At 44.0% G+C, this 26,103-nt stretch overlaps 1 protein-coding gene across 1 annotated transcript in view; it reads right to left on the bottom strand.

The window, feature by feature from the left end:
* The window catches only part of TBX18 (T-box transcription factor 18), a 29,776-nt gene extending 22,812 nt beyond the window's left edge, over positions 1-6,964 (bottom strand). Inside the window, exons 1-3 of the mRNA XM_019967402.2 lie at positions 6,209-6,964; positions 4,859-5,063; positions 2,536-2,637 (exon numbers count right to left, since the gene is read on the bottom strand). Of these exons, the coding sequence (XP_019822961.2) occupies positions 2,536-2,637; positions 4,859-5,063; positions 6,209-6,515 (614 nt within the window). The 5' untranslated portion in view covers positions 6,516-6,964. The remainder of the gene's footprint in view (positions 1-2,535; positions 2,638-4,858; positions 5,064-6,208) is intronic.
* Between the last annotated feature and the right edge of the window lie 19,139 nt (positions 6,965-26,103).

Here is a 26,103-nt window from a genome sequence, read left to right as displayed (position 1 = left end):
CTCCATTACACTAGAAACTGAAAATTCAGTTTAATTTTGTTAAAATTCAGTTTAATTTAAAAGTTTGTATAATCATAAAACATAGGCTTTTATCTCTTCTAATTCTCTTTTTTTACTATTGTCAGAAAATCTTTAAATTTTTATACCACTAATTAAAATATACATCAAACTTTTAAAATTACGATTTATCTAAATAATATTACCTTTCTAATTAAGAGGCAAAACATCCTATTCTACTTGTTTATGTCTGTCAACTACACGGACTCTATAAAAATAACACACTTATATAACAATGTTTCAAGTAGTATATAAGATAATAATGTTTAATCTTATATTCAGACTATCACTTATGGTTAGTTTAAAATAGACTAACTCAAAAACTAGAAACTAGTATATCAATGATTAATTTAGAAAAGGATAGAAAATGAAAATATATATTTGGATGCTTGTCTTCCTTTTGTTTTAAAATATGGCATACAATTTAAAGCAACAATTTATGAATAGTCTCAAAGAATTCTACGAGTATAGTATGAAATTTTCTTTTTAAAATAGCATGAAGTATTTTCATAATATCCCTGATGAGGCCCACTGTTTCAACTATGTTCACACATTTCATTCTCTTTTGAATTCAATATGCCTTCTATTCTCTAATTCCTTTTCTTGGGAAAAAATACATTATCACAAAATTAAGAATAACAATAAAAACAATTTCCCTTAATTGATACAGTGTAATTTCAATAAATAAGCTCTGTGCATGGGCTTTTGTGAATATGAATTTTACATTCTAATAAGTCACAATCACTTTTCATTTGACCAAATACCATTCTTTGATAGCAGAGAAAGAGCCAAAATATTTATTTCTACTATTGCTGAAAAAGTTGGAAAATAAATCTTAGAAATGCAAGAAAAAGCAGCACAACGGATACAGAGCTATTGCCAAAATAAATAGAACAATATGCTCTGTCAAAATTTTGAAAAGTATGCATATTGAACAGTTCAAAAATCTATACCCACTAAGAGAATAAATGCTACATGTTACATATTCTTTGTGAAACATTCTAAATACAAATGCTCAAAACAAATTTTTCTTGAGAAGCAATTTAACTGAAAGCAAATTTATGTTTTAGAATTTGATCTTTTAAAATCTGGCATCTTAGTACTAATACTTGAAATTTTTCTTGTTTTATATGTGACGAATAAGCATCAATTAAATAAAATAAGCCATCCAAAATATATGAGAGAGATTTGGAAGAAGAAATAGAAGACAAACTTAGAAGAGAAAGGAAAGATGTCTAAACTCACTAGAATTACACTGTTTTCCTCTGCACAAACCCAAATTAGAATATGGATTTTAAACCAAGTATACTTAAAGATAAACTTCAAGGCACTTCTAGCTTCTATTATGGAGTAGACAATTTTAACAAAACTCCCTAATGAATTATTTAATTAAAATAAATGATACAACTTATACACAAAATGCAAATCATAAAACTGTCCTTTTTACTACCCATATTTTTAGCATTCCATATGTGCCTCTACTAATTAAATCTGTATACTTTTGACACCATAAACCTGTTTCCAAAAAGTGACTCCCTAAATCTTAAAAAGTAATAAAAACCAAATCTGATTTCATTTAAAAACTTACTAAATGTTCTAGGTGTTTATTTAAAAGACAGAAACAAAAGAGACCAAAATTTAAAGCAGGGTCTTCCAACTTGCCACTCAGAATTTCCTTTTTTTAAATGTTAGCATTTTCAACTCCCCAGGAAAATAAAAATAATTGTCATTGAAGACTGTTGATTTGTTTACTCACAGAAGGAAAAGCAAAGTTTGGCTTGGTACTGAAGAAAGTATCTTTTCCAGCTTTACTGGAATCCAGCTTTACTTGATATCTAGATAAATATATTCTCTCAAAACCCAAATATTATAATAATTTTAAAAAATTCTCTGTTAACTACCAGCCACAAAAAACAATAAGATAACAAATTTATTACCAGCTTAAAGATGTCTTGATATCATAATGAATTATGATTTTGTTTTCCTAAATTATAAAAAATCTTCAATAATTTTCTCATATTAAAGAGAAAAAAGCCTGTAAACAGTTATGATTTTGTACATAACAAAATAAAGGGAATTTATTTAAAGGTCACAAAATAATCAGGAAGAAATTGAAACAGTTTAACTATTATGTACACGTACAAATTTTACTTCATATTTCCTCTCAAAATCCTAATCAAAATGTGATCAACATAAAAGACATACTTAGCTTACCAATGCTAAACTGGCCACTTATTAAAATTCCTCAACACTTAAAGACATTTCTGTATCTATTAAAAACAAAACAAAAAATAAATGTTCACATTTACTGCAAGAGAAGGCACCATCTAGACTACTGCAAGTGACTGGGGTTGGACTGTGGATCCAATCATTCTACAGGCTTCTGGAAACAAATATCATAGTCAGTACAGATGAAATCCACTTAGCCTGTGAAATCCTGGGGCTTTCTTATTCTCTGTACCCATCTGATCACTGTACCTGTATCTTTTGTTGTCCACTGGCACAATATCCATGGCAATATAATACTGCTGGTGAGGATCTAATCCTGAGATCTTCACTCTCATTGCTGGAAACATGCGCCTATGTATAAGAGAGGGGAGGAAAGATGGTTTGGGTTTTGTTTTGGGTTATGATTATGCTTGAAGAATGAATAAGCAAAGAAAGCTCTTGAATCTGTATTTTTCATGTGGACAAATTTATAGCATTCACTTTGGCAAATGTAATCCAAAGAATCTGAACACAGGATGTATAAAACTGAATCATTTAAATGTAATTTGTTATACCTGTATTTGCATTCTATGTTTACTGAAATGTCAGTATATCTAAAAGCCAAATACACACACACACACACACACACACACAAACACACACACACACACACACACATATATATTCTGAAGAAATAATGGTACAGAAAGCACTTTATTTTTTAAACAAAAATCAGTAAGCAGGCTGACTTTAACAAAACAAATAATAAATGGTTCCAAATAGTAGAAATAGAAAATTTGATTTTCTCAAAGTGATAAAATATACTATAATGTGAAATTTTAAAAGGGTTATAAAAAAGCACAAGGAGCCAATGTGCCATGCCATAACCAAACAATATGTTCTTTATTGAGACAGGACTTCCTGTCTGCCGCATGGTAAAGGTGAAGTGCAAAAGTTGCTCTAAATTTGAAAGGTATAGTAAAACTTCTTTATTGAAAGCAGAAACTAAACACAATGTATATTTACCAAATCATTCCTTCCCCCACCATGCCCTGAAAATACTTTAACCACACTTACTCACAACTTTGCTAATTAAAACAAATGAAACCCACATTTCTTTTAGCTTCCCAGAGATGCTTATCAAAGGAGATACTAAAGTAAATGCATCTATCTTTTTAAAAAGCACAGTAGCAAGGAATACAACAGCAAATTATTGTGTATATATATATGTGTGTGTGTGTGTGTGTATGAGCAGTTCCCTCTTCAAGAAAAAAACAAAAAACTTTCATCTACTGATTTATGTCTAGGACCCTTCCAGGTAATCTAATTTTTGCTAATTTAACCTTATAACACAAATTTTAGTACTGTTATTTACCAAAAATGTTTTCATAACAATAATGCCATTAAAGACCACTTCCAGAGAAAAGAAAGTCCATTATTCCTAACTAGGCATGAGAACAGTTTAATACACTGGCTGTTTAAGTGTTTTTCTCAGTGCACCTGTAAGATAAAGAGTAAAGGTGTTTAACTACAACCTTTATAAGACAACTGTTGCTTTGTGTTGTTGAAGACTGAATTTGGATCATTAATAAAAGCTCTGTGAAAATGTAGAAGGTAGCATATGGATTCAATAAAATATGTTTTTGTAATTTCTAACTAGTTTGGATACTTTTATACTATCCAGGTTTTTGCCATGTGTACTCCCTGAAAGAGTTGTGTGTGTGTTAAAAGTTTCTTTTGAAGAAGATAGTAGTCATAGATTTCACTGCACTAAATGAACTGAAAACTTAAAAACGGAAATATTGCTGTGCGCCTTCGAATTAACATGATCTGTGCAACAAATCCATTTATTTTACTAACTGATGGATGTGGAAATTTCACACTTTCAAAAAATAGATAAAACTTACAAATTTTGTTTTGGTATTCCTCAGCAAATTTAGGCTAATTTGTTGGATTTCACTAAGGGGAAAAAACTATAGTAACTGTGAATCTATAAAAAGAATGGTTTTTAAAAATCAGAGCAATTGTTTTTGCAGGGATTAAACATGGTTTACAGATGATTCTAGTAATTTTCATCCTAATCTAATATCAAGAGAGCATAACACAGCACATACTCATACTGCCAGCGAATCTGTGGATAAAGAAGCAATTGGAAGTTTCGAATCTATAAAAGCAAACGACAGTTTGGCTAAAGAGTAAACTGCGTTTTTTAAAAAAGGGGTAGTGTGGTGGTGGATAATCTGTTCCACAGTTTCAGAAACATAACGAAAGTCTAACTAAATACATGAACAGATGCTAAATCGGATCACGAATCTTTAACACCCCTGCCCACGGAATATCAGTAGTCACCGTCACCGCCTCGGCGGCCACAGTGATTTCTCCGCAGCATCCAACGAGAGGACTCCCCGCGCCGACTGCACTCCAGGTTAGGTAGGCAAAGTCGGTCTCAAAAGTGAACCACTACCGAGGGCCTAGTCTTATCTGTACAAACTGCTAACCAGAGACCCCATCGTGCTGCAGATCCTTTTCCCTCACCCACCAAGGCGTGGAGTGAGGCCAGGGCCCGGGCCGTTCGCGCCAGCTTGCCCTTTACCTGCCCGCCTTGGTGATGATCATCTCCGTGCCGATCTCGTGAAAGCGCTTCCAGAGCTCAGCTCCTTGCAGATCCACCCGCGGGGCCTGCGGCGAGGGCAGCGGGGTCCCGGGCCGGGCAAGGGTGGGCGCCGGAGACCCCTTCGGGGAGCCTCCTGGGGATGCCAGCGGGGAAGCGCCCTGCAGGAAGCCATCCTCACAGCCGCCTGGGCAGCAAAGGGTAGAGAGGGGTACCGGTGAGGGCTGGAGATAGGAAGCCTAGTGGAGAGATAAATCCCCCGCGGGCGGCTGGGGAGACAAAAGGGCAGCGGGAGAAACGGAAGTTTTCCTGCCATCCGGCCCTTGTAACAGGCCCACGGGTGGGTAAATACCTGCTCCGCCCGCCGAAGGGACGGGCACTCGACGCTCAAGTAGGGCCCTCTTGGCCCCCAAGTCTCAAGTCCTGAAGAGGCGTGCGGCCCAAGTCCACCCCACCCTCTCTGCTTCCGCCCGGTCAAGGCCCCAAAATAAGTTTTGTGCCGCAGCCGGAGTCTGGGATCCGTGCCGGATACACCCGAGCCATGGAGAGCACAGAGCAAAAGCGCCTGGCGCTCGGGTTCCAGGTCTCATATGCTTGGGCCTCGCTTCCCAATCGGCGTCTTTGCTTAGGGCCCGGCCGGAGGTATCCTCTAGAAATCTCTCCAGACACCGCTCTCGCCAAACTCCCCGGCCGTCCAGAGCGTCCTAGCAAAGCAGCACAGGGAATAGAAGAGCGCGAAAAACAAGCCCAAGATCGCCGTCGGCCTTGGTAGCGGGAACCAAGGGTTGGGGGGAGGCAAGGGAACCGCTCAGCTAGCCCTTGGGAAACCACGTTTGCAAATACACCGCCCTCTTCCTGGTTTGCCCAAATGGTTTAGGCATTTGTTTCGGTTTCGGGGGGGTACGCCGTCGCTCACCCTACTCTCTAGCTTTGAAAAGTTAGGAAATAAAAAGAGCACCCAGGGGCTAGAAGCCCAAGGGAGGCAGATGCGGAAAGCACAGATCTGCACCGCTGAGCGCCACAAATTGCAGCTGCTACGGGTGAGCTTCGCCTAGTGGGCGGCGGCCGCCTGAGAAGCCAGACTGGAAGCGGCATTTTAACCGTCTGGACGGTGACCCGAGTTGCGCGGAGGAGCGGCCAGGGCAGCGGGAGCTTTGAGCCCTGACACCCACCGCTAGTGTTCCTGTGGCTGAGTTGCCCTGGGTGCGTAGGGACACCGCGCGCTCGCACGCCCACAACTCGCATAAGTTCAGGTTCTCCGCGGCGGTACGGGCCCGCGGGACCGGGAGGGGACGTGCAGGGAAGAAGTTTAGGCGGGAGGGGCCGACTCACCCGCGGTTCCGCGGGAGCCGCAGCTCCGCTCCAGGTCTGCGCAACTCCGGGTGGGCCCGGAAGCCGCCCCAGCCGGCGGCTGGAGCGCAGAGCCTTCATCTCCCTCGGAGGAGCCCTTTTCGCCGGCGCCGCCGCCGCGGCTGCAGCCTCCGTCATCTAAGGCCCCGGCCGCCTCCTCCGCGCCCAGCTTTCGCCTCTTCTTCTGAAGCTGTTGCTGCTTCTCGGCGCCGATCAGTGCCTCCACCGAAAAGGCGTGCGCCTTAAGGCTTAGCATGCTGCACGGCGAGCCCCTCCGTTTCTCGGCCATCCCCGCCGCCCGGCGCCCTCCCCTCGCTCATATACACGCGCGCGGGCACACGCACACACTCGTTCTCCTTCCCCCACCAAAATCTGAACGACTCTCGGGGCCTCCCGCAGGCCCAGATCAGCTCCCTTCCCCGCTGCGGGCAAAGACAAATTTGGCGTTTCCTCTCTCGCGACTGTGTTGGGATCCGAGGAACCAGCGACGCGCCCGCCAAGTTTCCTTCCCTCGGTCTCTCGCGCGCGCTCTCTCACTGATGGACTCCTTCGCTCCCACCCCCTCCACCTCCTCCTGCTGCTCCAAGATCTGCCTCGACTGATGCGCCAGCGAGAACTAACATGGGTAAAAAACACTCTGCGGACACAAATTAGGGATTGTAATTGAAATTTGTTGCCTTGATCTGTCAGCACTTCCAGGCAGGAGAGCGGTGGGAAGAACTTGCTCATTAGTGTCAATAAAGGGGCGGGGGCGGAGTCCGGGGTCCTGTCAATCACTGAGACGTCCAGCCAATCAGAAGGCGCCGACTCCGCTCAGCCCGCGCCCACTTCCTTACAAGGTTGCAAAAAAACCTAGAGTGGAAAGCGCCGCCATCTGGCTTGGAAGCGCCAACCCGGGCGCTGAACTGGGTCAGTCTCCTTGCCTCCCACAGCCCAGTCCAGCCCAGGAGTCTCCAGCTTTCCCCACCGGGACCTGGAAAGGCTGAGGTTCCTGGCTTTGAACCGAAGTGATCACCACATTAGAATACCAAGAATCTTTCAGTAAACCTAAAGTTCCAGTCCCTTTCCCGTATCGCTTAATATTGCCACAACTAAGAACATTTTGAATGGAGAGAATTCACAGCCGCCAGGCCCATCTTTTCTGCTCTACACATTCCTGCCTTTACTAACACCCATTCTGCACCGGGAGTGGCATAGACGTATTTATTTCTTTTACTCTGTGAATTTTTCTTGGGGAGGGCGGGAGAATTCAAGGTATGTTTAAATCCTTTATATTTAGGAAAGCAAAATTCTATCCTATTTTAGTTCAGTTCTTTCTATGAACTAGTCAGAAAAAGCACGCTGTTTCCGGAGCCTCCCATTTCTTTCATACCGTGATAGTTAATTTAAACCTAGGATTTTAATTTTTTAACGATAGGACGTAGCTTTAAGACGCCTAAACAGTTTGCAAAGTGAAATATGTTTTAAGATGCAATAAGATTTCCATTGCAGTTTTAAAAGTGTCTCTGTGACTTAACGTAGCTTCATATTTTCCCTGTTTTTTACAATTTGCTACTTCTTTTCTCAGGCTTTTATTAGAATCAACATGTTTCTTTAAAACAAATTTTAAAATGCTTTTTAATTGAATAACACTAAGCGTATCTGCACAGTTTGTTTTGTACTTTCTACTCGATTTTTGCCCTGGATTAACTGACCTGAACTGAACAAAAATAATGGAGGTGGTGTAAGTAGAGCGAGTCTCTTGTAGAATAAAATTCATGATGCATATTACTCTTAAATTTTTGATGTAAAATACAGGACAAAGGGTTGTGTTGTTTTCTCTCTCTTTCTCTCGCACTGTTTAACCTCCACGCTATCCGCTGCCCCATTATCTCTTACTTCTCTCGTAGTTTCCAGTACAGCTATTCAAGCAGTCGCTTCTCAGTTTTTTTTTTTTTTTTTTTTATCCAGGGGGAACTCGCGGTTCCTCCAAGGCAACCAGGAGAGCAGAAAGCAGAGCAAGCTGTGTTCAGAGGCGTCCCCGCACTCGCTGCCCTCCGGCGGGCCCAGCAATCTCTGTGTCAAAAACGACTCCCTAGCAACCTGCGGAGAAGGCCTTTTTTAAAAGATTGAGAACCCTACTCAACCTGGCGGAGGTGTTTTGCATTTGCAAAAGAAGGCTGTGCGCACAGTGTGGAGCGGGTCGGTCTTCGGAGGACCTCCAAACGCCGCGGCGCCCTGGGCGGGTAGTATAACTTTAAAAGTAAGCGCAAATCCGGTTTCTGAAGCCTGCCCTAAGACGGGCGCGAGCCTGGGAGAGCGAGGAGGCCGCCCGGAGGGCTCGGGCAAGCGGTGGGGAGGGGGATGCGGTGGTGGGAGGGCCGCAGACGTGGCAGGAGGCTGCGCACCGAGCTCCGCGCGGCCGGGGCATCTGGAGCCAACATTCGCAGCCTGCGGGGACCGAGCGCCCTGCGCCCGGCCCCGGCCCTCGGCGACCCCTAGAAGAAGCGACGCGATGCTCCTCCAAGCCGCCCTTGCGGCCTTGGGGATGTGGAAGCGCTGAGGCCCAGAGTTGGAGTCCCCAGGGCCCTCAGGCCTACTCCGGCCCCACTAGAGGGGAAGGAGCAACCCCAGGTCGCCTGGGACGGTCACGGTTTTCCAGACGAGAAGCCTGCTTTGTAGACGGGTTCTTGTCCGTTTACATGCCTCGCAGCTCAAACATTCAGAGAGAACTGCACGGGCCTACAGGGCACTCTGAGGTTCACACAGCACCAAGGCCTCCTATCCTCCTACACCATTTTCTCCTTTATCCCCGGCGGCGATGGACGCAGCCTTCCCGACGCGCGGGCACCTAGGACTTGTGTCCACTTAGACAAGCCGGAAAGCCGGGCCTCACACACACCCACTACGTCAGATGGAACGTGACCCATAGAAATAATCCAGGTGTGCCCTGGGCGCCCGGGACAGAACCTAGGCTCATGTCTCCCTAGTCCAAGTCCCGGCTGGGCTTTGGGAACCACAGCCATGGAGCCACACCACCGCTCTCCACTTTGGGCTCGCGCTGAATCCTGCTCAGACTCCTGGACCCAAGGACCCAGCGGGACCAGTTGCCCCCAACCGCCGGGAAGCAGAAGGTCGCAGACCTCAGTGCACCCCCGACTTTCGCTCCAGAGAGGGTGCGCCGAGCTTCTCATGGGGTCGGGAGGGAAGGAGGGCTGGCTTGGCATGCTTTCGGAGTCTCGGCCTTCGAAGTGCTGGCGAAGCTAGCACCTTATTGCTGCGTTTTCTCAAAAGCACGGCATGCGCGTGCCAGAACCAAGCCAGGCCTTGCACTTTGCGAGTCAAGAGAGCAAAAGAAGCAGGGACAGGGAGCGAATTGGCGGGAGAAAAACTTAACCCCGTGCGCGCGTGCACGTGTCTGTATTTGCATTTTTGCATGGGTGCGCGTGTGTGCACCTGCGCGCGTGCAAACATGGGTGGGGGGCGTGTGACCGGGGAGCGTGTGCCTCTCCTCACTTGGAGAGAAAATGTCTGTTCCCAGTATGAGCTACGTTAAGGAAACGATTAAAACGGAATTAAACTGTCAAGCTTCTGACAAGAATAGCAGTGCTCTATTTCAAGTAAAAGCCATCCAGGCAAGAACGTTGTCAGTGGGCTTGTCTCCAGAACTTGGGGCGGCGGGCACGGAGAGGAAAGAACAGAACAGCCCTGTGAACTGTACCTAGTGGAATCCGTGTCCAGCCAGATAGCAAAACTAACGCAGGAAGGACGGTGGGCGTTGAAAAGCAAGTTGATTCCTCTTCTTTATTTTTCTCGGTGCATTTTAAAATTGGACAGTTCTGAGAGATTTTTTTAAAAATGCTTACGTTCCCACTGTGCTTTCTCAGCCTAGAGCCTATTTACACTATAGTGTAATATACATAGATTCCACCTGCCAATGCAGGAAACATGGGTTCCATCCCTGGGTGGGGAAGATCCCCTGGAGAAAGAAATGACAATCCAGTCCAGTATTCTTGCCTGGGAAATCCCATGGACAGAGGAGCCTGGTGGGGCTACAGTCCATCGGGTTGCAAAGAGCCAGACACGACCTAGCAACTGAGCACACACACATACATGTTTGGAGACAGCTTGCTATTTACGTTTACTTAACATAACTACTTGTATTATATTTATAAACAGCATATTTTTAAATTCTAAAGTTAAAAATTCTAGCGAGGATTTTCTTCTCTAAATAGACTTTTTTTAAAAAAATCTTTTACACTTGACGATGGCCATGAGTTTCTAACCCTTGTGATAATTTTCCCCACACAAGACCTGACACAGGAGGTGAGCCCTGGCACACAAGAGAGTTTGTTCTTGGCTTTTGAATGGGAGTTGCATCAGATGGTCCCCGAACTTCCGAACAGGCAGGATCCTGACTTTCTTCTCACGCGTTAAAAAAAAAAAAAAAAAAAGTTTTTTATTAGCTAGAGGATTAACATAGTGAGAAAAACAGAAATAGACTCGAGAGAGGGGGTGACAAGGGCACCAAGGGAGTACTTATTTGGCTGCCTTAATTTGCAAGTGAATCTGGGAAGAAGCCGCATCCTAATTGGGGGCGTGGATTTCAGAGTCCCCCCCCCCCCCCCCCCCGCCCCAGTCATTCAGCAGCACCTTACTCGAGGGCGGGGCTCCCTTTCTCCGCCACTTCCTTTCTTCTCTGCTCTGCTCTTCTTTTCGCCTCTCTCTCTGATCTGGGTTAACAAAAATAAGAAAATGTAACCTGTGTAAGTTTACAAGGACTAAGAGAGTACATTCGATCTCCGCTCTCGCGGGCCTCCTCCCTGCCGAGTCTCCAACTGCAAACCCAGGCCCCGTAGAGAAAGAGATCCAGAACCGCAATTCCTCGAGGCTTCTGTTGCGGATTTGCACACACAGACAGCACATCCTACACGCTGGCAATTGATTATCATTCTCTTCTTCTAACAAGCAGTCTCTCAAGTATTCTCGTCAGTTGAGAACGAGTCTCGCTACCAAAGAAGTGCCGCAGCCGACGGAAGCGCTCTTCAGGGCTCCCAGGCGCCCAAACTCGATTTAGAGCCTGAAGAGACGCCTTCTAGTGTTGGTTTTGCAGTCAATGCTCATTTCTCAGTGAGGTTCAGGGGAGATGCGCAGTTTGGGGAAAGCAAAAGGAGTGTAAGCTTGTCATCATTATTCCTCCCTCCCATGTCCAAGTTCTCCAGTTTAAGGAAGGAAAGGAAAGGAGAAAGAGGTCCTCTAACCCACCAAGTTGAGGGACGGTGAGGACGGAAAGAACCTGTAATGAATCCGGAAGGAAACTCACTCTGCTGGGGGGAATAAGCTTCCCCACTCATGTCCAATTTCCAGCAGTTATCGGCTGTGTTTCCAGACGATGCTGGAATTATTTGCATGAAAAACCACCCCCTTCACTTCCTCATTCATTGACCCACACTCTAATGACCCTACTACAGTAAAGGGTTAGTAACAGAAAAATGCAATAAGCAAAATTTGCCTCTGTCACTAATCAGGTGTTAGCTGATTTGGAGGTGGTTAATGAAATTAACACCTAGATGTAAATGAATACCCAAAGGTGGGTAGTTGGACATTGCTGATACCAATATTGCAACAGGTCAATTTGGACATAAACCAAATTGGGACAAAGAATGGGGAAATTAAACAATATTCCCTAAATAATTGATGGGCATTTTAATAGTTTATACTTCATAAAATCATGTTTAAATTGATATTTTAAATATGTAGCTTCATATTCTTAGAACTAAATATTTAATGCTATTTTCCCCATGAATGAGGATTATCTTGAGTCTGCTGATTTAATAAAATGAATTGAAAAGAAAACTGAGTCCCTGTTTAGTTTCCATGTAAGAATCAGTAGGTAAGGTTTTTAGCTTTTTATACAAATTATTACACCATCTAATTGGCTATAAATTGGACCCTGTTCTCCTATTTCACATCTGTAGATACCTACAGTTATTAAACAGTAAATATTTAGTGTGCATTTATATAATCTGCTGAAAATATGAACAATAAAGAATGTGGCTAGAATATATTCATAGTTTTGTACTGACAGATGAAACATTTCAGTTTCAGCTGAATGAAGGGGATTTTGACAGATTAAGTCTAGCACTGGAAATTCACAAAAAGAAGTGAGCTACTGAAATGTAGTATTAGCATTAATAATGAACTCTGAATTTAAACACACAGTCAAAAAAACCTGAAAACAAGCTTGGCTTTTCTACATTACTTTTGGGTTTGTTTTCATTTTTAATCATGTAAACTCTTCCATCCTTTAACAAGTATAAGATGAACAGCTAAGATAAAGGAAAAATGAAAGAGCTTATGATTTCCCTCTTTTGATATAAAAATATTACAATGTGTCTCAAAATAATCTTACTGGAAAACACTTCCAATGTGGGTTTTCAAAAGAACCAAATGAGAATCTTCAAGCAAAAGGCTAAAGAACAGTAAAAACAAGAGGAACTCTACCAAAGCATTTAGACATTTTGGAAATGCTGCATGTGGAAAAATTCTCAGCATTCACAATACTGCATTTCCAAATTCAGTCTCAAGAAGAAAGAAGAAGAGGGAAAAAAAGTAACTCAGGCCATGCACAATAGGTGATGTAAATTTTGAATAACTAACATTTCTAGAAAGACTTGTGCTTTTTTATGTTAACCTTTAGTCTTTGGTTCGGCTTCCTTCTCAAATTACATAAAATGTACTTTAAGAAGCACTCACTACCTGCTACAGATGTCCAGGAAAAACTGAATTATGGAAGTCGGAAACATATGGCAGTTGCCTATTGCAAAAGGAAGGTACATATGAAAGTTATAAATTTCTTTCTTTAAGTCAGCATTGTAAACGCATTTTATAGGGTTCACACTATGTATTACATCTGTAGATTTAATTTTTTTTTAAATATACGTTTTAAGGAGATATTTGTGGTTTGAGATTCTAAGAGAAAGAACTCATCTTGATGTGTTAGAAATAAAGAAAAAACAACAAATAAAAGTAAATGTGTGGAGAGGCAAATTTTTCTTTTATTTTTCCTACTCGTTACACTGAAAAGGACATCACACCATGTATTGGCAAAGGAATACTCACAACACAGGAGTTGCCTGTCAGCAGAGCACGCTGCGCTTACCGAGTTCCCAATGTGAAGAAGCAGAGATGTCAACTTGAGCAAAACCAGTTTGGGGTTGATATAAAAACCACTAGGTTAAGAACTGGATCATGCAAATGTCAAAAACACACCAAATAAATTTGTTTTTGAGAGAAATTTCCAACTACTTGCCGATCTTTTCCCCCATAAAAAATTAAATTTTATTTCATTTAATCCCTTTGAAACCACGTTTTGATTGCAACCACAATTTAATATTATATTTTCAGAAGAGATACCAAGGACTATCAACTATAGAAGTATCTTAAACTTTCATAGTTACTTGAAAATAATCCCGCCAAGTTTCTACCTGAAGCCCCCTTTGTTATCTTGAAATTTAATTTTAATTTGTGGATTTTAAGAGTCACAGCTCTCCTGTTCCAGTTTATTTGGAGAAATGTTAGACGCAAGTTATGTGAATAGTCTTGGTTAAAAAGAAGTTTAAACAAATATATAAATGTTTAATACCCTATGACAGGGGAAGGTGTCTACATTTAAGGTCGCTGTGGCTTCATGTCAAGAAAACGGTCTTCAGATTTCCCTTGTAGAAGTTTGGGAAATGCAGGAGGCTGATCTCCGCTTTGTTGTGCAGGAATGAAATCTACTTGCTGGAGTTCGGGCTGTGTGAAATAATACAAAAATAATAGCAGATGCTCCCCACCCTGGCAGAATTTTTATTTGGTTGCGTTTTGAGTTCCTCTAATTGATCAATTGTTGAGTGGTCGCTTGGGGGTGGGTTTCTCTTCCAGTTCCTGTCTTCCTGAAAGCCACTCCCCGCCAAGATTTAGACCACTCGGTCTTGGTGCCGCGGTAAGAAATTGAGCTTTCATTATTGGGGGCTTCCAGACAGGTGTTGGGGGCGGGGGAGGAATGCCGGAGGAGCCGAAAAGATTATCAGATTCTTTTCTACCTATTCACAAGAAATTTGGGGACAGGAAAGTGCCAGGAAATTTCTGACCTCTTTCTCCAAGTTTTAGGCGGTTCCCAGAATTCCTACCCCGTCCTACCCAGATCATTGTCCTTAACATTTACAATTGGAACTCTTCAAGGGGACCCCCCCCCCCCCGCCAATAGCATATATTATTTAATAACAAAAACAGCAGTAGCAGTTAAAAAAAGAAAGAAATCGGTCCAGTTTCCAGGGCACCCTAGAATCTCCAAGGCGGATCCGACTGGTAAAACATTTACTAATTCACATTCTCGACGAGGTTCCACGCCTAAAATTAAAATCCAATCTGGGTTTCTGCAGCTCGTTTTGCTTTGGTCAATATCTGCGTTCTCTTTCATTTTGTTTCTGTTCCCTTCTGGGTTTGGTGCTTTTTTTTCCCCCTCCATTGCCGAAGACAATTTGATTTACAGTTTGACTGAGAGTTGCATTTCTGTTTAGAAGGTGAAACGTCCAAGTCAGTTAGCCAAATTATTCCCCGACGGCTCCAATATTGCGCCAGAGTCCCAGAGTCAGTTATTTTTATGTCTGACTGTATTTCAAATGTGCAGGGTGATAAATAAAACCCGCCTCAAGCTGCAAACTATCTCAGTGTGATGAGGAACAATTGACAAAAATTAACCCAGCCAAAGCGTTGGGGTTCTCGCGAGCGGCTGGAGCATAAATCAGCATCGCGGCGGCTTCGGAGAGCAGCGCGCTCGAAGCCGCGCGCCCGCGGCAGCCACGATGTTCCAGCAGCCGCTGGGCTCGCCTGGTTGGAGTGAGTGAGGCTCGGCTCCGGGGATCTGAGCGGGAATAGGATTCTACTCCGAGTTCAGAGTCATCCGCGGAAGCGGCATGTAGGGTAGAAAGGCATGGCCACGCCTAAACGACTCCCTAATTTATCACTGAGAGTTGTCCAGTGGGTTGTCTGTGAATGAAGTCAGGAAGACTAGGGAGGCAAACTGAGGGGTGGGGGACTGAGCAAGGAATAACAATTCCTCGATTCTCTCTGAATGCCAGAGAGGAGTTTCTCTGATTGCTCAAGTCACTTGAAAGCGAGATTCGTCTCAGCCATTAAGTAAATCTATTTTACGGAAAATCAAAGGAGCCTGGAAAACTCTCTGCCTCGGCGCTGGAACTGCTTGGAGCCCGTGGCCCGCCAGTCTTTTCACTCCCCAGTGCACAAGAGTCCTCGGCCTCTTCTTTGGGGCCAAGTGGCCGGCCACGACACCCAGGAGATGTGGGTCAGGCAGAGGGGAAGGTGTCCCGGTCGGTCGCCGCCGGCCCTCGCCACCTGTTGCAGAGACCAAGTCTATGATTCCGCGACCCCAGGCGGACTCGCGTTCAGCGGCCACAGGGAGTCAAGGCTGCGGAGCCGAGGGTTTCTTTCTTTCGCTAAGAGCAAAGAACAGCCCTCTTGGTGCTAAGTGCACAGTAAGTGCGAAGAATAAATACATCATCTCCCGGGCCGGCTCCCTCGGAAAGATCTCTCAGCCCCCTGCCGTTCGGAGCCAGCCGAGAGTTATTGATTAGTGTGGGCGGCCGCGACGCGCTTGCGCCTCCGCTCGTAGGCTGAAAGGGCTTGCTGCCCCGAACGCCGAGGGCCCCTTGCCTAGTGCGGCGCTGGCTCCTCCGAGGGAAACTAACCCTCAGAAACACTCACAACCACACCGCCGCCGATTTCCCGGGCTTCAGCCCAACCGGCGAGAGCTGCTAGAGCGGCGCCGCAGAGCCCAGACCTGGCGTGAGCGGCGTGTGCGCATGTGTGCGTGCGTGTGCGTGCGGAGACGGCGCGGGCCGTTAGGCCGGGTTGCTGCGGGAGACTGCGAGGGTTTGGAGCGGGGAATGGGGGGTGTGTTTGTCCCTTGTAGCTGCCAGTGAAGCCTCTCCTTTTAAAAATGGCTTAAAGAGCGAAGTGAGGTAAACCTAAGCCCTCCCCCCCCCCCCCCCACGCCCCGCGGAGAGCTCTGGTTCGGGGGCAGCGCGTGGGAGTTGGGCGCCCACTGCGTCCGCTGCTGAGGTCTGGTGGCTGCGTCCTGGGGAGCCTGGGCCTCTTTGTGGCTCCTGGGCTCCGCGGCTCAGGCCTTTTCTTCGCCCTCGCCTCGGCGGTTCCGGGCCCCTGACCTCGCCAGCCGCGCCGCCCACCGCTTCCTTCCCCAAGGGCGTAAACGCTAATTCACTCGGGCCTCGGCCAACTCCCTGGCCCGCGGCCCGCCCGGCTCCGAAGTTTGGGGCGGGGGCAGGCGGACTGAGCTCCTCTCCTGAAATGATTCCACACGCATTTGTTTCGGGACCCCGGCCTTGTCCCGGCCTTAACCTCCTCAGCTTTACAACGGGGATAATAGTCTTTGCCGGCTCGCCCACCATGTGGTGGCGGGATAATATATATTCTGGCTGGGAGAGACTTGTCAACTATCCCGCCGGGTGGCAGTTCACAGCCCTCCCAGATTGGAGGGTGGTGGAGTGAGGGGGTTACAGGTCCCGGCCTGCGACCTCCCAGTAGAAGGGGCTAGTGGTCGTTTAGTGTCCTGGCCACGCTTCAGGCCAGGACACGTGATGCCCTTGGGGACCGCTGGGCCGCACTGTCCCTGAGCCCTGCCTAGAGCAGAGCAGCCTTGCTGGAACCGTATACTAGGCTCTTGGTCGACCTCACCATCTCGCCATGGGCAGCTGCCGCAGCGGGAGACTCCTGGCTGGAACAGAAACTGAGCGTCACCCAAAACCCAGGTTGAAAGGGGACCCCTCTAGGTTGTCCTGAACTGTCCTGGGTCTCATTGGAAAATCAAGCCCAGAGAAGAGATTAGCCTCTGATGGTCAAACCTCCTGGGAGAGTCTCAACTGAAGACATCCCCAAACTTTTTACAAAGCTATAAAACTATTTAGAAGAAAAAGCAGCTACATGGATGGAGGGAGACAGTTGAGAAAAACAAGGTAAATATAAAGAGGAACTTAAAAGGAGTATTAATGTGTATTTTCTTTGCACCTGAATTTAGGTTAACCCCATAGTTTTAATGCTTTAAACCAAAGAACCCTCCTACAAAAGACTTAGATATGTCCAACTAGGCCCTGGGCCTGCTAGCATAGTTCCCAGGCCAGTTGCAGTGACCTGTTACCATTATCAGTACCCAAGATACAGATGGTGGAGGAATGAGCTTCTCGTTGTCATTTACGTTTAAAACTGCAGGGCACTCCACTGATGAACTTTCTTGACTTCTCTCATTAGTGAGGTATTCTTGGGTTTTGTTGTTGTTGTTGTTCTGTTGTTTAAAAAGGCACATTTCACTAATTTAAAAGTAGGTTAGATTGTTTCAAACTGTCACGTCTTGAATCACATAACACACCAATAAATGAATACAAAATAACCTGTATATGGGGTAGTAAGCTAAGATGACTATGGGCTCTCCGATGCATAGTTATTTCTAACAAGACTTCATTTGAAAAAATGAAAAACATTTTGGGGCAGTTACAGTTACATTAGAACATGTTGTGGAAATAAGCTTGCAGTTAGAGAAAAAATTATTAGAAACAGCTGTGATGTTAATGTTTCAAAACCCAGAGTATTCAATATGCTCAGTATCTACTTTTCATCATCTTTTTTTCTTGTGCATCCACATAACGCACTACTCTGTGTGTAATACAAGACACTTGTTTAATAAAGCAAATGATTGTCTGTGTCAGGGAGATTTGGTCCTATTTCCCTCTCCCAGTCCATGTGCAGAGCAGATCAAAGACCTGATTACCTCTGTCTTTCCAAAGGCTCCAGATGGTGTCTTTTTTTTTTTTTTTTTTGCTTCAGATACTTTAGCAATAGAATTCAAAGGACTAAAGAATCTGTGTGATGCTACAGATGAAAGCTGCACCCAGGTAAATTATTTTTTTAAATTAATGTCATGCATACCTTAACCTTATTCCACTAAAGTTTTGAGGTTTCTCATGAGAATAAATTGAGGTTTCTCATGTGAATAAATAGATAAATGATGAGTAAAGGTTAGAACCAAGTGAAATAGAAATCAAAATCCAGGATCAAGATGAAAATACTGATATGCATGTGGCTTACTGCACAGTTACTAAACAGGAACTTTGGGTTTGTCTCTGAGCTTCCTGGAAGCAAGAGTAAAGAGCAAAACAAGATGCTTATAATGCACAAGGAGAAATCTAATCAGTTTTTTAAAATATACTAAGTAACTGTTCCCATCACTTTAGTGATGATGTTAGTAGCAGCAGCTGTTTCATTTGGGAGATCAACTGCCTTTCCCCTTCCTGGCCCCCAAGTTCCAACACACTCAGGTACTCTTCTTGGGTTGTTTTTACTTTGTTAAAATTAGGCTGAAGCTGCTTCTCTACACAGAGGCAGTTCAGTGTCTGGAAAGAACTTTGAAATCAGAGGGATCTGAGTACATTACTGGCTTTTGCACTTAGGGTTCTGCCCTTGGCAAAGCCTCTCTGAGACCCAGTTTTCTTTATAAAGTGGAGACAAACTAGCCCATAGGCCAGAAGGAGAGGGTATTCTAGTTATTCAGTCGCTCAGTCCTGTCCGACTCTGAGACCCCATGGACTGCAGCATGCCAGGTTTCCCTGTCCTTCACCATCTCCCAGAGCTTGCTCAAACTCATGCCATCAAGTCAGTGATGCCATCCAACCATCTTGTCCTCTACCGTCCCCTTCACCTCCTGCCTTCAATCTTTCCCAGCATCAAGGTCTTTTCTAATGAGTCAGCTCTTTGCATCAGGTGGCCAAAGTATTGGAGCTTCAGCATCAGTCTTTCCAATGAATATTCAGGATTGATTTCCTTTAGGATTGACTGGTTGGATCTTCTTGCTTTCCCAGGGTCTCTCAAGAGTCTTCTCCAACACCACAGTTCAAAAGCATCGATTCTTTGGCACACAGTCTTCTTTATGATCCAGCTCTCACATCTGTACATGACTACTGGAAAAACCATAGCTTTGACTAGATAGACCTTTGTCGGCAAAGTGAAGTCTCTGCTTTTAAATACACTGTCTAGGTTTATCATAGCTTTTCTTCCAAGGTGCAAGCGTCTTTTAATTTCATGGCTGCAGTCACCATCTGCACTGATTTTGGAGCCCAAGAAAATAAAGTCTGTCTCTGTTTCTATTGTTTCCCCATCTATTTGCCATGAAGTGATGGAACTGGATGCCATCATCTTTTGAATGTTGAATTTTAAGCCAGCTTCATCACTCTCCTCTCATTGGGAGGTTTTTTAGTTCCTCTTCACTTTCTGCCATAAGGTGCCATCTGCGTATCTGAGGTTATTTGATATTTCTTCCGACAATCTTGATTCCAGCTTGTGCTTCACCCAGCCCGGCATTTCTCATGGTGTACTTTGCATATAAGTTACGTAAGCAGGGTGACAGTATACAGCCCTGATGTATGCCTTTCCCAGTTTTTAGCCTGACACTAAGAAACTTTGTGTGAGGCTGTAACTGCTGTCTTTATTGCCCTTAATAATAACACAATCATTAGTTTCCTTTCTCCTTTTCCACAGCCACAAAGCATTCAATGGCACTTCTCCATTTGGGCCTCAGAGCAAATAAGAATGCCAAGCTTTAAGACTGGAAGACCTGCAAGTACAGGCATATAAGCAAGGTCTCTGAGCTCCTTTACTCTCCCTGCTTACCTGTAGTAGTTATTTTTCTGGAGAGAGAAGGAGGTACTGGTAAGACAGACCTTGTCTTAATCCAGCAAGTATAAGAAGTGTCAGTCTTGAGGCTTCAGGGCCACAAGTGGATGCTGTGCAGTAGCCCCACTCCTAGGTACCAGGGGAAGTGGCAACTGTCTGGGTCACCTTGGTAATGAGGTGAGTCATGGCATGAATGAATTCCAAGAGAAAGTAGTTAGATCTCTTGAGTATTTTTTTGACGGGGACAGGAGCTACAGTTTTGCCGTCACTATAGAAAGTAATCTTAGAAGTATTGAGGATTTGGGGCAGGAACTAAATACAAGATAACCCTCCCCTTGCCCCCTACCTCCCTCACTCTGCCTCTTACTGTGTAGAACTTCTAAACTGAGTACTTGTGAAGAATCCAGTAGTGGTTCTAGGTTTTGCAGAGACAGGTTCTCTGTTGCGGGTCCACCACCTAAGACTATCCAGGCAGTTGTCCCCAAGAGGTCCTCTCTTTTTATCCCTCTTCCTTCTTCGTCCTCTTTCACCTGCTCAATACCCACTAAACTCTCACATTTCTCCTGCTAAAGCTTGAAGGTTGGTACTGGGTCAAATATCAATCTAGCGTATCCAAGTCTTTGTATTTTCCAACATTAGTTATATCTTAGAAAAGAAAAGTACTGGAGTGGGTTGCCATTTCCTTCTCCAGGGGATCTTCCCCACCTAGGGATTGAACCCGGGTATCCCACGTTCCAGGCAGACGCTTTAACCTCTGAGCCACCAGGGAAGCCCAGAAGAGAATAGCGATGTGTATATACTTATGTGACTTGTTCTACATGATTGTAAGCATCCGAAGGCCATAAACATCTTGGTGTTTATGCATTGATTGACTGCATTTAGAATGGCAGGTAATTTGTTTCAGGTTGGCATGGCCCCATGATTAAGATGCCAAGAAGTGCACTTGTCCTTATTGTTTGTGAAGTACAGGCCAAGTGATTTAGAATAAATATCCAGCTCCTTTTCTTGGAAAATGCACAGAATATGGCAGAAGGGAAGCAAGCTTTATGATGTTTTCTTGTGATGGGATTTTTCCCACCTAATAATGCAGTTATTGGGTACAGAGTATGGCATGCAGCCCACAACAGGGTCCACCTGGCCGTGGGAAGGAGTTTAGAGAGGCCAGACTATTCATGTGGCATGGTTTTTGTGGCCATGTTTGCCAACTGCCTGAAACTCTCTCAGGGGAAGGGAAAGAAGGAGTGAGAATACAACTGTACTCTATTAAAGTATGTGAATCTGAGTTCTTCTGCTGGTGTTAATGGATTCTAGAATTAAGGCTGCAGGCAGAACCAGTGGAGTATTTTCTAGGAGAATACTGGAGGAGAAGGTTACAGTACATTCTCACAAGAAGACATTTTCTTGCTTCCCCTATCAGTTGGATCATGGGACCTGCAACCCAGCCCCTGTCTCAGTCCTCTCTGCTCACCTGTCACTAGAGCTTCCTCTGAGCAGCCCTTCGTGGTATGGTCCACCCAGAGCTTCAGCTTGGCCAACTGGTGCAGCACTCCTGCACTTCCTCCCTGGAAAACTGGTTCTTCTGGAGCTTCTGCTGCTATTGTTTGCTGCCATTAAGTTGCTATACTTACCTGTTGCTTTGGTTACTGATACTATCTCCATGGTTACCCCAACTTCCCATTGCTGGACCTGCATACATGTTTAGGTCTTACATGTTGGAGGCCCTGCCAAAGTGCTTCTTGTCTGCATGGGGTTGGGCTACAGTAGTCCAGACTACTTCTTTTCCTCCTGCTGTGAATTCTCTTGCATTTTTCTTGCCTGGCTTCACCCACACACAGAGTAAGAATGAGCTAATGCACTTTAGCTATTCCTTCTAAAGGTCCTTTCTTTGACTGGCAGGCCCAAAGGTGTGGAATGTTACTTCCTGTGCACCTCTCCTTGTTGCTGCAGAAAGTCCTCATGTACCCACATATGAAGGTTGGTTGCTGTTCACCTTCAGGCCAGTTAGATTTGGATACATATTTATCCCGATCCATTTATGGTGCATTTATCATATAAGTCTCAAGCTTATTTGTTTTCGTAAATTTCAATATAGTATAAGTTACGTATTAGTCATGGAAAGTAATGCTAACTGATGTATCAAGCAATTCTTGAGAACTCCCCAGGTGGCGATAGTGGTAAAGAACCTGCCTGCCAATACGGGAGATGTAAGAGACGTGAGTTCAATCCCTGGGTTGGGAAGATCCCCTGGAGGAGGGCATGGCACCTCACTTATCATGATGCCAATACTCATGGCACCAGTATTCTTTCCTGGAGAATCCCTTGGACAGAGGAGTCTGGCAGGCTACAGTCCATGGGGTTGCAAAGAGTTGGACGTGACTGAAGCCACTTGCACAACACAGCAGTAGATTTTTCTCTGTCCTAAGTTTTGAAGGGAAACCCCACTCTTTTCTGTACAAGTGATCCCAGACTAGTATGCCCCAGACTCAAAGGACAGAGAAAATAAGAGTGCACTGTTTAATCAGGTATAAAAACTAAGATAAGTACTATAGGCCAATGTTTGGTTTTTGTTCTTACGAAGCTGGTTCAAGGACAAAGGTCTCTTTGAGGTCAGGGAGAATTACATTCCATGGAATTGAAACAAGGTGTCTGGAGGAAGATGAGGATATGAAGAGCCAAAGGATCTCCACTTATTGTGAAAACAGCTGTATCAGTGTTAAAAGCCCTAAATCCATCTATTACAGATCTCCATAGTGTTTTTATTGCCAGAGTAGTTTCCAGTGACTTGGAACTTGGGAAGGTTTAGCCAACAAGTTATAGAGATATTCCAAATCCAGGAATTAATCATGTCTTTTCTGGTCTTTTACCTTTAGTCCTAATACTTTCTATCAGCACTCTCCCTTCCTTCTCTGTCTTGGTTAACATTTTATTTGTCCCTCTAATGATTTAACAGATGTCAAACTTTGTTAAGGGTTTGACAAGGGTTGATGTTGCTCAAACGTCCTTGCCCAGGTCTGGTTCATTTATGAGGGGATAACAGACCACTGATGTCATTTTCATGTGCTTTGATGGAAGTTTTAGTGTCCCAACTCCCCTGCGGATGGAGTTTTACACTTCTAAAGTGGTTGCAGCCTTCTTGTTAAGTTCTTTTCCCAACATATTCTTGCATTTTACTTTTTCACTGAACAGTATATTGTAATACCATTTAGAATAGTTGATTCAACACCAGTACACTCACATTTTCCAGATGAGAAATAGAGTTAAGAGAAGAAAACGTGAAATCTCCTCTTTTTAAGAGAGATGATGGTCATTGCACGTTGATCCATAGTTCTAGTCTTCAAAGAGACTAGAAAAACCTTTGTGCTGTCTGTTCTTAGAATAGTTGCATTTATTGTTTAAAATAGCCTGACTTATTATTCTCATTCCTGAACTTTTGTGTGAGAGAAGGTCTTAGAAGTCCTGCCAGAACCATAGAAGCTGTTTGATTGGTTAATGCTCACTGGCCAGATTCAAAGCACCCAAGGAAGGCTCTGGCCAAAAGAAACTAAATGGGGATCCCTTGAGTGCCAGGAGACACATATGTCATGAACAATACTGACCATGGAGAAGAACTGGCCTTCACCTTCAAAAGTTTACAGCTAAATGAACCATATGAAAACACCAAAAATAAGTTATTAATAGGGCTAGGAAAGCATAGTCAGAGGCAAACTAATGATAGCACCTAAATACTGTAAAGACTGAAAATACTTCACTGATATTCTTTTATGCAGAAATATTTAAAAATGCCCGAATAGGAATCAGGGCCAGGTGAAGAAGTAAGAGTTGAGAGATTGTTTCTGGTGCAGATCCTTTAACTTGCTGCCTATATGACTTTGAGGGAAGTTTTCTAACTTTGATGAGCCTGTTTCCTCAGCTCCCCCGCCCCCCCAAAAAACACACAAAAATACAGAGTAATGTGGACCCTGGCAAACGCATTAACTGATTATGTGAATCAGATGAGACAGTATATTTGAAAGCACTTTAAGGTAAAATACTGCATACAGGTAGCTTACCACCCCACAATCCACGCACAAACTGTTGTGGCTCTTTGAAGCAGAAGGAAAGAATCCACAGGAAACAACTCTTTGGGGTGGAGGTGGTATGGAGGTAATTGATTTGGTGTGCTTTGACACAAAAAGTACATGTAAAATCAGTGATGTTAGTAGAGGCAATTCTTTCTCCCAAAGTTTACTTTCAGCTGCTGAAGTCATTTGCTATGTGAATGGAAACATAATTCAAGTGTCGTAGGATGTGGCACTTGGTGATGGCTGCAGATCAATTCTTTGACAACTTGCCAAATTACTAATTGCAGAAAACTGTCAGGTATATATCTTTTACCAGGTGGAGAAGATTCGTAAAGAGCCTTTTCACCAGCAGAAGCAGAGGCATGGCCAGGACAGACACCTGCAGAAATATAAAAGGCTATAAAGTGTGTTTAAAGGATAACTCCTCCATCCACATCTTAAATGCTAAGTCCCGGAGAAGTGCTTTAGTATCTGAAATGTAAATCATGTGGGAAACTGATAACTGAGCTACCCTACCCAAACATTTGTGAAAACTACTGCTGTGCACAATCGCCAGAACTAATCTTTTTAAAAATTCAACAATAACTCAGTGAATTGGTCATTCAACAACTTCATCAGACCAGTAAACGGTGACCACTGATTCAAGTGAGTGTGGGTTGAATCTAAAGTGCTTTCCCCGTCTCTCTCTCTCTCTGTTGAAGAAGCGTGAGCACTGCTGTAGTGGCACTTAGGCAGTGGAGATTTTCAGAACTGGATGAGAGAAAGATTCATAGTTTATTCAGTTTGAAGCAGGATCGAGAATAGTGTTGAGGGGACTGTAGGAGTGGAGGCCAATGCTGGGGTGAAGCAGTCCTTGGAACCCAGGTATATGGGGTCCATCCCAGGAAAACTGGTGTTCAGACACAGCGAAGCCAATCACATTGCAGAAGCACTCACAGTAGGTTTAGAGCTGTGTTTAGACAATGACTCTGAAGCCCTTCAAGTGGTGAGATATGGGTTGGTGACATCAGTGTTAGCACCTGAGTGCAGCAAAGGACCAAGGCAGCCAGTGCTGAGCCAGAAATCAGGAACCCCAAGTTCTGACCCCAGATGTAGACCAGTGTTTTAAACTCTCTGAAGTTTTTTTAAAATGTGAACCCATCTTCAGTTAACACATGGTCTTGGTGTACATGACATACACTCGGGTCATGCCACATGTGACTTAACAAGTGAATTAAATGGCATCCGAACTGGTTTGCACTCTATTCAGTGAACAAGTACACTGCTTGTCATGGGCTTGCCTGTCACAGAAATATCAAAAGTGCTGTAAGTTTTTGTTTTTCGGTTTTTTATCTTTGTGAACAGATAATGGTTTATGGACTTACAGTGTGGTGCATGGTCTCAAAGTTGTCTTCTACTTTGATGCTTTATATATGCAGATGTAGGAGGGGAACTCATTCTTTCAAATATAGTGATACTTCCTTTATGGGTCATTATTGGAGAATGAGAACATGAAACTTTATGTAGGTGACTGCTTCAGAAGATAGAAAAAAATTTAAAGGGATATCGTCCTACCTTGTAGATGCAGGCACACTGAAAGTAAGAAGTGGTAGAGCTGACAAGGAAAACAATCTTATAAGCACAGTCCTCTTAAGCAGGTAATTGTGGTCTCCTGGATGATGTCACATATCATTATAGTTCTGTGATACTTGTTAATCAGAAGAAGAGTAAATCATATTTTAAACTCTCTGTTTAAAGGTTAGGGAAATAAGCTGTGTTTTGTTAAATATTTTAATATAAATACCAGTATTTTTAAATTATATCACTAAAAATTGGGTTCAGCAAATAAGTAAAACACAATTTAAAACTGTGGGATCTAACTTCCTTGTCTCATATCCATTGGATAATGCAGCTGGATCTGATGTGGCACACTGAGTCCACGGGGAGAGGGCCGAGGCTCCATCTGTCCTGCTGCTGTGCTTTACAAGGCTTGCACTCCCAAAGTAGCCATGCATGTCAAAGTTGGAGGCTCAGCAATTATGTCCACATTCCAGGGCTTTCCCTTTCAGCCTTCCTATAAGTTGCCATGCCACCTCTGCTTATATGTTACCATCC

This window comes from Bos indicus, chromosome 9 (genome assembly GCF_029378745.1).
Source record: "Bos indicus isolate NIAB-ARS_2022 breed Sahiwal x Tharparkar chromosome 9, NIAB-ARS_B.indTharparkar_mat_pri_1.0, whole genome shotgun sequence".
Lineage (NCBI taxonomy): Eukaryota > Metazoa > Chordata > Mammalia > Artiodactyla > Bovidae > Bos > Bos indicus.
Note: the sequence above shows the minus strand (reverse complement) of the source record. Positions and strands in the feature narration are given on the sequence as shown.